This window comes from Diadema antillarum, unplaced genomic scaffold (assembly GCF_040938485.1).
Source record: "Diadema antillarum isolate AM-2024a unplaced genomic scaffold, OU_Dant_1.0 scf00000077, whole genome shotgun sequence".
In the NCBI taxonomy this organism is placed as follows: Eukaryota; Metazoa; Echinodermata; class Echinoidea; order Diadematoida; family Diadematidae; genus Diadema; species Diadema antillarum.
In genome coordinates this window covers 157972-170093 of record NW_027270966.1, presented here as the reverse complement: position 1 = coordinate 170093, position 12122 = coordinate 157972, and the positions used below count along the sequence as shown (strand labels likewise).

At 38.7% G+C, this 12122-nt stretch overlaps 1 protein-coding gene across 1 annotated transcript in view; it reads left to right on the top strand.

Annotated features, from left to right (window-relative positions):
• Nucleotides 1–269: 269 nt before the first annotated feature.
• The window catches only part of LOC139717576 (E3 ubiquitin-protein ligase MYLIP-like), a 28357-nt gene continuing 16504 nt past the window's right edge, over nt 270–12122 (top strand). Inside the window, exon 1 of the mRNA XM_071629083.1 lies at nt 270–529. Coding sequence (XP_071485184.1) covers nt 443–529 — 87 coding nt within the window. The 5' untranslated portion in view covers nt 270–442. The remainder of the gene's footprint in view (nt 530–12122) is intronic.

Genomic DNA, 12122 nt, shown 5'->3' with positions numbered 1-12122 from the left:
TGATCCCAATAAATACTAGTACAATGTATATGATTACATGTACTTGAATACTTTCTCGATGTACATTCACTGAGCCCTCATTGCCTGACCGCAAAGCGCCATCTTGTGTTCACGACCTGCAGTGTTTCACTTTTGGCTGGCAGCCCTGCTTCGGCGGCAGCTAGGAGTACGAGAGTAGCTGTGTACGTTTTCATAGAGAATCTACGCAGCGCATCGCGGGGGGACGCCCGGGCATGATCAACAGGCCGTGTGTTGCATGCATACTCTGATCGTACGACGAGGACATTATTTTTCCACCTAAATAAACCTGTAAATACCTGTGGCTGTAGGCACCGCGTTGTTCGTTCGATCTCGCTACCCAAGTAATTATGATCATTAGATATCGAGAGAAGTGACTATTTTATCTCCGGATGAAGTAGCTGGGGTGCAAACACTCACCACGATGTGGTGTTTTGTAAGTGAAAGTCCGTCTGTTGTCAGGGAATATAGAATTCCACATTCAGAGGTGGGGCAAGTTCTCTTTGATAAGGTAAGTTTACTCAGCTCAGCTTGTCTCACTGTTTATTCCACTGCACCTGCATGCACTATCTAGTGTAGTATACTTCAGTTGTCTACTTGTGTCACTAACAAGTTAGATTCTACTACTAGACTGGTACTCTAATCTCTATTCCTTTCATTAACCAGTGCAGTAATTTAGATGAAACACCAAACATTGTAACTGTTAGGGCAGCAAAAACAAACACCATCAATCATCAAACTATCGAAGCGTGCAACTTGCGTTTGCCCCTAGCGTTAGCAGGCTAGAGCTACACCAGTGTACCACTTTCACTATCGGGGTAGACTGCTGACATTGTCGCTTATTGTCATATTGATAATGATATTATATTGCATGACTTCAATTGTACAACTAACATGTAAATTACATCATACAATTTGTAGTCTGGGGCCTACAACTTACAAGTTCAACATAACAATCCATTAATATTGATTATTATTGACCATGGCATGGCACCATGATTTTGATTAGCAAGACAACAAAATCCATCCGTCCAGAGGATAGATAGATAGATCTAGAAAGATCCGTCTATAGTGTGCGAGTATACTCTTGTACTATAAGTCTTCGGAGGTTCTGCACTGACGTATAGGAAGAAGAAGAAGAAGAAGTCTGTCCGGAGGACTCTTTTACTTTTTTTTACGTTATCGCTCTCTTCAGGAGGGGATCTGTGAAGCCAGACGCAGTTTCCGCGGAACATATCCCCGACGACCAGATACAGACCGATCTTTCGGTCAATCCAGAGGAGTAGACAGTTATGGGTAAACTCGGCCACTTGTAATGCGCACACTGGGGGCCGAGTTTACCGGCTAGGCCGAGTTTACCCATTAAACTACAGAATACTGTATTTTATCATTTTTTTTGCTTTATTTTTATCGGCTACGGCTCTCCTCTGTATAGGAGGGGATCCCTGAAGCCAGACGCAGTCTCCGCAGAACATATCCATGACGACCAGATACAGACCGATCTTTCAGTCAAGATTTTGATGTAAAGTAAAGTGCTAAGTGTCCAAGTTTCAACCTCCCGTGCCAAAATGTGACCACGCGTAAAAAGGCATAGGTTTTACATGTAGCGGGCGGTTGAATTTTGGACAGCGTTATGGTTGAATTATGGGTGGCTTGCTTTAGTTATTTACAAAGTCCCGAAAATTACGAATTCAGCGAAATTATGAAAATTATTCACTCTGATTTTGGGCAAATTATAGACTTTGAGTTTATACCCCTCTCCAAAAAGTTGTCTTTTAGCGACTGAGCTATGAAAGCCCTTGTTCAGTGTTCGTCCCAGAAACCTGTAATTCTCAATCCTTGAATGGTCAGAAGCTATAGCAGTGTCCACACACACACACTTGAACCTGGCATAAACCGAATATTCAACTTGGGGATGAATGCGAGGGATCACCGAAGTGATGCAGGTCACCATCACGATACTTTCCACTTTTAAAGTCTAGTTGGGGAGCTCGCATGTTCAATCGATCTGTGTATGATGATAGACCAAGTGGAGAAGGACAATAGAGGCCTGGGGTTTGATACCGTCACCTACTGTATATCCTACTGTCCTGATTAGCTAAGAACTGCCATGCCATATACAGCTGTAGCTATGCATTCATTGCAAAGGCAGTGATACCATACTATCCTCTGAGAGGCTGAGCTATAAGCAAGTTCATGCCACACCATGAATTTGGAACAAACAAATACATACATTGATGTACAATGTACCTCATCTATTTTTCACTTCTCTGCTAGCTTGGGTCGTATCGTTCCATGATACCCTCCTCCAGGAAATGTATGATACATGAATGAGGAGCAGTTAAATACAATGTACCTGTGTGCTGTCTACTGAAACTTGTCGCAAATTAGATCTCAGTGAGATTTTAGTATTCCATTTGATTGCAGATCTGTATGTGAGGGAATGTACATTGAAGTGTACAATTCAGGCTTCAGTTGGGGAGCGTGTACTGAACTGAATGTGTGTGTGTGTTTTAAAGTACACTTAATGTTTGAAGTGTTTAAATGCATTGTCTCTGAAATATTTCTTAACTACAGAAATTGTGTGGCATATACTTGTATCCTCTCTGTCTTTTTCTCTATCTCTCTCTTGAAATGTTATACAATATGTAGAGAATTCTATACATAAACACAATTTTGTCATGATGTGTTATTGTACCAGCAACTAATGTGGCTGTCTCATTTGCACATATTGTGTGTAGTGTAAGCTGATTCACACTGTGTAATATGTCCTGCTGAAGTGTCTGCCTTCTACAAGATGCTGGAGCAAGATTTGAGAGACAAGATTGTATTTCACTGCAGTAGCTATCCATTGGCATGTATCTATTCACATGTATACCCAAAATTCTTTTGTGAGAGGAGAGCCAACCCAGGAAGTTCTTGTTTGTTTTGGTTAGGCCCAGGAACAAAAAGGAGCATCCTTACCCTTCCTGAAGTGACCTGTGGGATTATACAATGTATTAAAGTACAACTTATAGAACATGCATTATGTGGGGTGTTAGCAGCAAAATCAAGGTTGGCTTTTATTGTCTGTCCTCATTTGTTGATGTTTACGTTACAAAAACAATAGAAGTACAATGTAGCCTTAAACCCAACAGTGTTGTGTTTACCCAAAGGCACAGTTAAAATTCAGCGACCCATGCGAAGTGTTCAGGCACTTAGCTAAACTTGCCCAGCTTTTTCATACATTTTCAGTAATCCTTCTAATTTCCAATGTTATGAGACCAAGCTGTAAAGTGAGCAAGCCAACTGAGGTGTAACAAATGCACCTCAGTCCAACGGGAAGGCCATAGTCTGCAATAGGAATTTAGGGAGATTAATCTCTATTGATTGACCATAACAGATAAGTTTCCTGACATCTGTGTTATTCAGTGAGGAAAGCACAGCATTATGCTTGCCAGTCAGTGAACAGAGCACAGCAAGGGTTAACATTGTCCCCAATTCCCTTAGGTGTACAACTATACTGCAAGACAGACCCAAGTGAAAAAGAAGAAACCAGTGTGGGATTTGAAGCTTCATCTGTATGACCATGGAGGTATAGTTCTACCTCCATGGTATGACCTACTGCAGTAGCCTTTGTACATGTACATTGGACCTACTGAGCCATTGCAAGATGGCAATGACACAGTGAAGTTGGAACATATATGCATGTACTCCAAACCTTGTCTTATTTTATTTCTGGTCATCTTACTTTCACTTCCATAAAGTCTATTATACATTTATACCAACATGCTGCTTTACAACATACACTATAGAGTACCGTAACACAAAAGAAGCCCAAGAGATGGAGTCATGTCCATCTTATTCCCTTTGAACCCATCTTCAAAGCTGCCTCTCAAAAGTATTTGAAGTAGGCTCTATGTGCAAAACTGAATCTGCCTGACAGTATGAAGACAATTGATACAATGTCTCATTACATATTAACCAGCCACTCTCTATTGCTGTAAAGGAAGATTTTAAATTTATGATAGTAATTACTTTTTGCCATCCCTACTTAGAAAAGATGAGTAATACGGCAATTGCGCAAAGATTGATGAAATAAAAATCAAAATATCTTAACTTGGCATTCAATGTCCGAGCACCAATACTTACAGATTGTACCATGTATTATTTTTATTTGACTCAAAACTAAAAGGAAATTCAAGTAATAAAATTGGGTTTTCTTAGGGTAGTTTCGAACATTTCCAAAGCGTACAGTGTACATTGTACATCTCTGATTGACACTTGTGTGCATATTGTGATATGATGAAGCCACAAGGGCAAACTTGCTTTGAATTAGCTCATCATAATTTGCTTGTAAATTACAAATAGCTTCACTTTTTAACAGATTTGTCAAGTATTTTTCTGCCTGCCAATAGTTTGTTGAGGTTATCAGCATTTCAGATGTCTACACAGCCCCATTGATTCATATTTTTGTGTGTGTGCTAACTAAATGCTAGTTATTATTGCCCAAAGAAAGTGTGCCATATTGTGCTCAGAGGTTTGATGGGAATGAAGAGTTGACTCATTATTCTAATCCTGTGAGGTGCAGACATGATATATCTTTTGATATACCACTGTACAATGTACATGCTTGGAAATATGACATTTTTTAACACCTGTATACTGACCAAACATCTCAGTTCCATGATTACTACAAACATTACAAGTACACTATTTTTATGCCTCCGCCACGAAGTGGTGCCGGAGGCATTATGTTTTCGGGTTGTCCGTCCGTCCGTCCGTCCGTCCTTCCGTCCGTCCGTAATGAATTTTGTGGACAGGGTAACTACCAAAACCTTTTGAGGTATCCTAATGAAACTTGGCATGTATGTGTATTAGGGGGTGAAGTTGTGCCTATCAACTATTGGGTGCACATGCTCAAGGTCAAAGGTCAAAAGGTCAAGGTCAAATGCTTAAAATTTCTATATTTCCCCCATATCTATGCAATGCCTGAAGATATTTTCTTGAAACTTAGTGTATACATGTATTACCCAATTAAGATTCTCTGGTGAAAGTTTGGGGTCATGAGGTCAAAAGGTCAAAGGTCAAAAGGTCAAGTAAAATGTTAACATTTCACTTTTTTCTCTGTATTTTGGAAATTGTTCGAGGTACAAGTGTATCTTCATGGAACATAGTATATATGCATGTACTGAGTGGCAGTGGTTATCTAGGGAATTTAGGGTTCATAGGGTCAAAGGTCAGGGGTCAAAGGTCAAGGGCAATACTTCAAAGTTTTACTATTTTCCAATTGCAATGCCAGCAGGATTATTTTCTTTTAAACTTGATGTATGCATGTATAACCCAATAGAGATTCTCTGGGATTTTTTTTTTTTTTTTGCCAAGAAGACCAAAGGTCAAAAGGTCAAAGATCAATTGAAAGTGCTGAACTTACTTCTTTCTCCATATCTTGGAAGTGGCTCAAGACTATCTTGAAACTTAGTACATATTTATGTATGTTCTGACTGACAGTGATTCTCTTATAAATCAAAGGCCAGATGAAAATGATAACAATTTACTGTTCAATACAGAAATTGCACTTTTTCTCCATACCTTGAAAATTACTCAGTGCATAAACTTATGAAAGGGTCAAAGTCAATTTAAAGTTCTTAAATCCCCATATACATGCTCTCCTATTCATCCAATTAAACATAGGTCAAGGAAGGTTAACATTCAATACATTTGTGACAAACATGTCATTTTGATATTTTGCCAATTTTGTGAAAATGTAATCACACATTGTCCACATGTTATAGACCTATTAGGAGAATCATGCATTATGGCGGAGGCATACCAGTCGCCTATGCGACATTTCTAGTTTGTGTATTTATTTCGCTGTCACCATAAATGACCCACACCTTTACTTTGTTTTCCCCTCTATCAAAAAAAAAAAAAAACAATATGAAAACAATGCATGTAATTTGCATGACAAAATACTACCATAGTAAAAGGTCAAATGGGATTGAGTTTTTGTAGCCATGACATCAGGTAGACTTTCCAACATGAAACTATTTGTTAAATGTGATAGAAATAAGTAGACAATTACCATTGGGATGAAATGACAGCGATGAAAATATTAATGGTAAGGTCAGTGTCACTGAACTAAGCTAAGAACTGCCATTTCCATTAGCTACAGGAAAGTCCAATGTGAATTTCAGTTGATATGATGCTTGATGCAAAAATTGGGGAAATGTTATTCACACCTGCAAAGATGGCTAGAGGTCAACATTTAGGGTCATAGTTCAAGATCAGTAATCTGTGGCTTAAGGCAGACAAAGAGCCGTACCTATTAATGTGGAATGTAGGAAATCGTTCTAGGAAGCAGAAGCATTCCAGTCTACTGTGTACACTGCATTACTTAGTGGAATTACTCCTCCCACGTCCCTGCTCTAATTCAAGCAACCGTGCATACCTTTTTTCATTCAAATATACAAGCATGTAGCTTCACAGTGAAGGTAGGGCCTATTTATTTACATTGCACACTACAGCAAACACCATATTCTGCATGTCAGCAGCATGGAACGAGCTATATGATTCAAAGGAGAAATTCCACCTGATTATAGTTTGTGTGAATTGAAGCAGAAAAATTATAGGAACTGGACAGTGAAAGATTGAACAAAGTCCCTCAAAACTTAGAAAGTTATTATTATTATTTTTTTTTTGAAAGTTGTGATTAATCAGACTCCAGAGGAATAAGAGGAAAAGATGAAGGATACTGTGATATTATAGTGATCATTGTACAGTGTATGTATGTCTGGCCAATCAATCTGAACTTGTACCTGTTCATGTTTGTCGTCATACACACTGGTACATTTTGTACACACAAAGAGAAATAGAGAGAGGGATATAGAGAGAAGGGGGGGGGGTGGAGGTGGGTATGATTGAGATAAAGGTCATGAGTACCCTTTACGATATTCAATTTATACTGTATACATGGGTACTTGACACAGTATGCACGAAGTAATATGATTCATGCATACACTGTATCTATCACATTTGTATCTTACAATAAGTGGGTACCCTTTTGGCTCCACAAGCATCTAGATGGACATCTCAACATCCATGATCCTTCCTCTGAATATCTGTGCTTGCACAGCATTCAGAAATCATATGACTGTAATATGGGTACACTTTTCTTCTGGACTGATCAATTTTTTGGGGTGTGTGAATAAGTGTTTGAGGTACAAGCCCTGGACTGAACATAAAACTTGCAGTGCTGATAACTGCAGCCAGGGTTTTTTTTTTTTCACATTACGTACACCTCATGTAAAATCAAGCACTTGCTGTGTTGTTTGTAGTTTTGCTCGTGATGTGATTTGCTAATGAAAAAGACCGCTTTCCATTAATTCTTTTTTTTTTTTCTGTCACATCACACTCTTCATCCTTGTGCATGTGAAACATGATGATTATGGTTAGTTTCCCTTTCCGTCCCACACCTGTTTGGGGATCTTGCTTGCCAACCACAAGGCATACAATGTAGTACACTGTGTACTAAGGCCTCTTCTATGCAGAAAATAATGTTGCTGGCTAGTAAGCCCTGATTGGTCATGCATGTCATTTTCTGTCTGTAATTGTGTATCATATGATACAATAGCTCCAGTAAATCATTTGTATATTTTGTTTCTGATAGTAAAATGTAAATGGGCCTCCTGTTGCTATTAAAAAAAGAAGAAGAAGAAAAAGTGACAGGACATTACAGTGTACGGCTGAAAATGGGAAAAGCTGTAGACCTATGAACTGAAACATTTTGCTTTGAGGCACATAAATATAAGTTTGACCAACTTTTGCAGATAGCGTTTCATGGTTTGGATCTACAGTACTGTTCACACAATGCACATCATTTCTTGTCTTTTAAACCTTTCTACTGTGTTGCCTATTATGTGACAGATTTGTTTGAATTGTCTATAATCACAAAGTAACTTGTAAGTACAGTAGCTGGGCTACATTGATCAGACCGAGTTTATTTTTTGCAAATCATCATGTAAAGATTTTAAAGTGTTCCAGATGGCCCCACAGAGGGCCAAGAGCTGAAGCTGTGAGGATTTCATACATTAACATGATTTTTTTTTTTTTTTTAAAGAAGTAATACAACCAGGTTGTGTATTGTAGATACATGTATTGTCAAAAATGATATTTTTACTGTAAACACCGATTGTATGGTGTTACATTCATTTTTGCTGATTTTGAACTACTTATTGCTAGCACAAATTCTAAAGCCTGTGAAAAATATCTTCAGAGTTTTATGTAAAGTTTGAAGAACTGGATGAATCAGGCACTTCATCAGCTGATGATAATACTACGACGTAGTAGCAGTACTGTGTGTGTGTGTGTGTGTGTGTGTGTGTGTGTGTGTGTGTGTGTGTGAGTGAGTGTGTATGTGTGTGTTCCTGTCCTTGGTATTAATTTTAGGGCTTACATGTATGCCAGTATAAACGTCATTGTAGCTCTTTGTACAAGTTAACATGTAAAGTGCTGTACACGATTGTACATTCTTGTACAGACTTTGTGTGTACAAGTGTAACATAAATTTTCAGGCATGGAGATGTTTATATCTGCCTTTTATGTGAATTGGATGAAAACATACAGATTAAACAATTGTGCACCATGCATTTGTGAAAGTGTGAATATGTACATGTACAGTGTATAGCCACTCAGCATGAAAATTTTATTTTGCGAAAATAAAGGAAATTTAAAGTACAATTGTACACTGTATGCATGTCAGTGGCAGGCGTGCCCATGTGGGTTCCTATTAGGGCATATCGATACATTTGTATGTGAGAGAGAGAGCGAATTGCTAGAATTGACACTTTACTCTTTAGAAAAGAAAAGTGCAGGATTGAATTATTAAGGATAATTTGTAGACCTTGTAGAAATAATGTACATCTACATTGTAGGTTTCCTATGAGTGAAAGCAAATCCATTCCCTTGAATTTCCCATACTGTACGTGTGTGTATCCCACAATTTGATATCACTGTTTTCCAAAAAGACAAGATTGAGATACGGTTGTTGTTTTTTTATTGATTTTAATGAACATTTTTCTGCTTTATTTACATACATGTAGCCTATTAAACTTTATCCTTTTGATCAAATTAAACTTGAACACACATATTGGAGTTTTCTGTTTTAGCCAAGTTTTGTGTCTGAAGTTTTATGCCAACCTTCCAGAGCTGATATGTGTGATCATGAAGTTTGAATCAGTCCTCAGTTATTTACTACAGAAGTATCAGTGATTATACCCCCGCCAAACGAAGTTTGAAGGGGGTATATAGGAATCAGCGGACGGTCGGGCGGTCGGTCGGGCGGTCGGTCGGGCGGTCGGTCGGGCGGTCGGGCGGTCGGTCCGTTGCAAATCTTGCGTCGCGAACTACTTCCTCAGTTTTCAACCGATTCCCATAAAACTTGGCACAGATGTGTGCCTTGGGTTGTAGATGTGCAAGACGTATTTTTTGACAGTACCCAAAAGTATATTGCCATGGTAACGGCATATTATGGGCAAAAATGGGTACAAATCTTGCGTCGCGAACTCCTCCCACAGTTTTTGATCAATTTTTATGAAATTAGGTACAGATGTTCGTCTGAATATGTTAATGTGCAAGACACATATTTCCGCAGTGGCAAAAAGTGCGTTGCCATGGTAACGGCATGTTATTGGTAAAATATAGGGCAAAATGCTTCATGGCAAAAGTGCTTCATCAGTGTTCTTCCAATTCTCATGGAATTCATATTGAATGTTTGTCTTAGGATATAGGTCAGCATGACACATTTCTTGACAGTGACAAAAAGTATGTTGCCATGGTAACAGCTCACATATTATGAGCCAAAATGATGGAAACTTTTGTGTTGCAAACTACTTCCTCAGTTTTTGCCCAATTTCCATGAAACTTGGTACAGATGTGTGCCTTTGGTTGTAGATGTGCAAGACGCATTTTTTGACAGTACCCGAAAGTACGTTGCCATGGTAACGGCATATTAATGGCAGAAGATCAAGGAATGATCTTGCGGATTTAACTACTTCCTCAGTTTTTTGACCAAAGCTTATGAAATATGGCACACACCTTGATCTTGGTGGGAAGATGTGGAAGACATATTTTTCGGACGTGTCGGAAGCTGCGTTGCCATGGTAACGGCATATAAATGGCAGAAGATCAAGGAAAGATCTTGCGGATTGAACTACTTCCTCTGTATTCGACTGAAGCTCATGAAATGTGGCACACACATTGGTCTTGGTGGGAAGATGTGCAAGACATATTTTTTGGACGTGTCGGAAGCTGCGTTGCCATGGTAACGGCATATTAATGGTGGAAGATCAAGGAAAGATCTTGTGGATTGAACTACTTCCTCAGTTTTTGACAAAAGCTTATGAAATGTGGCACACACAATAGTCTTGGTGGGAAGATGTGCAAGACATATTTTTCGGACGTGTCGGAAGCTGCGTTGCCATGGTAACGGCATTTAAATGGCAGAAGATCAAGGAAAGATCATTCCTTGGGTAAGACTGTCGTCACGGGGCGGGGGTATTAATCACCTTAAGTGATATTTCTAGTTTTATTTATTTTTATTCATTGTTGTTGTTGTTGTTGTTGTTGTTTTCTTTTTTTGTTGTTGTTGCTGTACAATTGACAATCCAAATGGAATGACTGTCAGTAAACTTTGGTCAGCAAAAAGAAAACCTTGCCAGCTGGAAAGCACAACTTACATTTTGTACTTGAAGCTGGCTGTCTGCTTTTGTTGTTGATTTGTTTTGTTTTGTTTTGTTTTGGTGTGTTTTTTTTTTTTTGTTGCTGTACAATTGGCAGTCCAATTGGAATGACTATCAGTAAACTTTGGTTAGCAAAGTTATAGAAAACCTTGCCAGCTGGAAAGCACAACTTACATTTTGTGCCTAAAGCTGGCTGTCTGCTGTTCCAGATTCAATGCTATGCATACAAACTTGCACTATTAACTTTTTCTGTGCCAACGAGTCACATGTGCACAAATGTCACTCACAAACCTATGGACAGACTGTAATGAATGTGGTACGCAGAGGGTTAATGACGAGAAAATGGTTCTGGTACAATGTACCTTCAGTCTTGACATGCAGACAGTAGCAGGCAGACACTCTTCTAGAACATTTCTTTCTTCAATTTTACTCCTACGGATCAGAATTTTACATTATCATATAGGTTTGCTTGTTTGTTTGTTTGTTTGTTTGTTTGTTTGTTTGTTTGTTTTGATTGAAGTTCAAGTACAAACACTGATAAAAATGATAGTGTGCTTTATTTTTTGTGACACAGAGCAAGGTTGCTTTGGTGTGTAGAGAGTGGCAGGCCTGACAAACTACATAGGGCCTAGAGATGTACCTCTGCCAATACAGCCTCCAGAACTTTACTCTCACCTACCAATGCATACAGTAGTGTACTTCATATTTTTGAAAGGTTGCATATCCCTCTCAAAGCCTCCAACTTGGCATGGATGAATTAATTCCTCCCTGAAGGACTCCAACCTTAACAAGGGGGATTTGAAAATTATTGCCCGGTAACTGACGAAATTTCCTGCAAGGACACATGAAAAGGTTGCTGTAACTCAATTGATGAGGTAAAGCACAAATTGTATATTGATACAGTGTACCTTTATACTAACATTGTGACACACAGCCAACCTAGACTGTTCTGTATAGGTACTTGTACTTTCCAACTGGCGTTACTCAGGTTGATAGCTAATTATATGTATGACAGACATATATCTGTACAATTGTACAGTTGTAGTTTTGTTTATAACGAGTGACATTAGAATGAGCAGGGGCTTCTACAATCCATCCCAACTCTTGTTTGCTTCCCCTCAATGGGGAATGCTCATTTGTCATAAATTTTGTCATTATGTGTCTTATGTATTTTGATGTCAAGTTTGTTTTGTTTTGTTTTGTTTTGTTTTGTTTTTTTTGTTTTGTTATTTTTTTGGGGGTCTGATATTCAATATCCCCGATGAGTGCTACCACCATATTTGGCAACCTCACAAGGCCCTAGGCACCAGCAACTATAACTCTGCGTGTCATCAAGGACATACACATTACAACATTGTGCATTTTCAACCGGGAATACCAACTTAC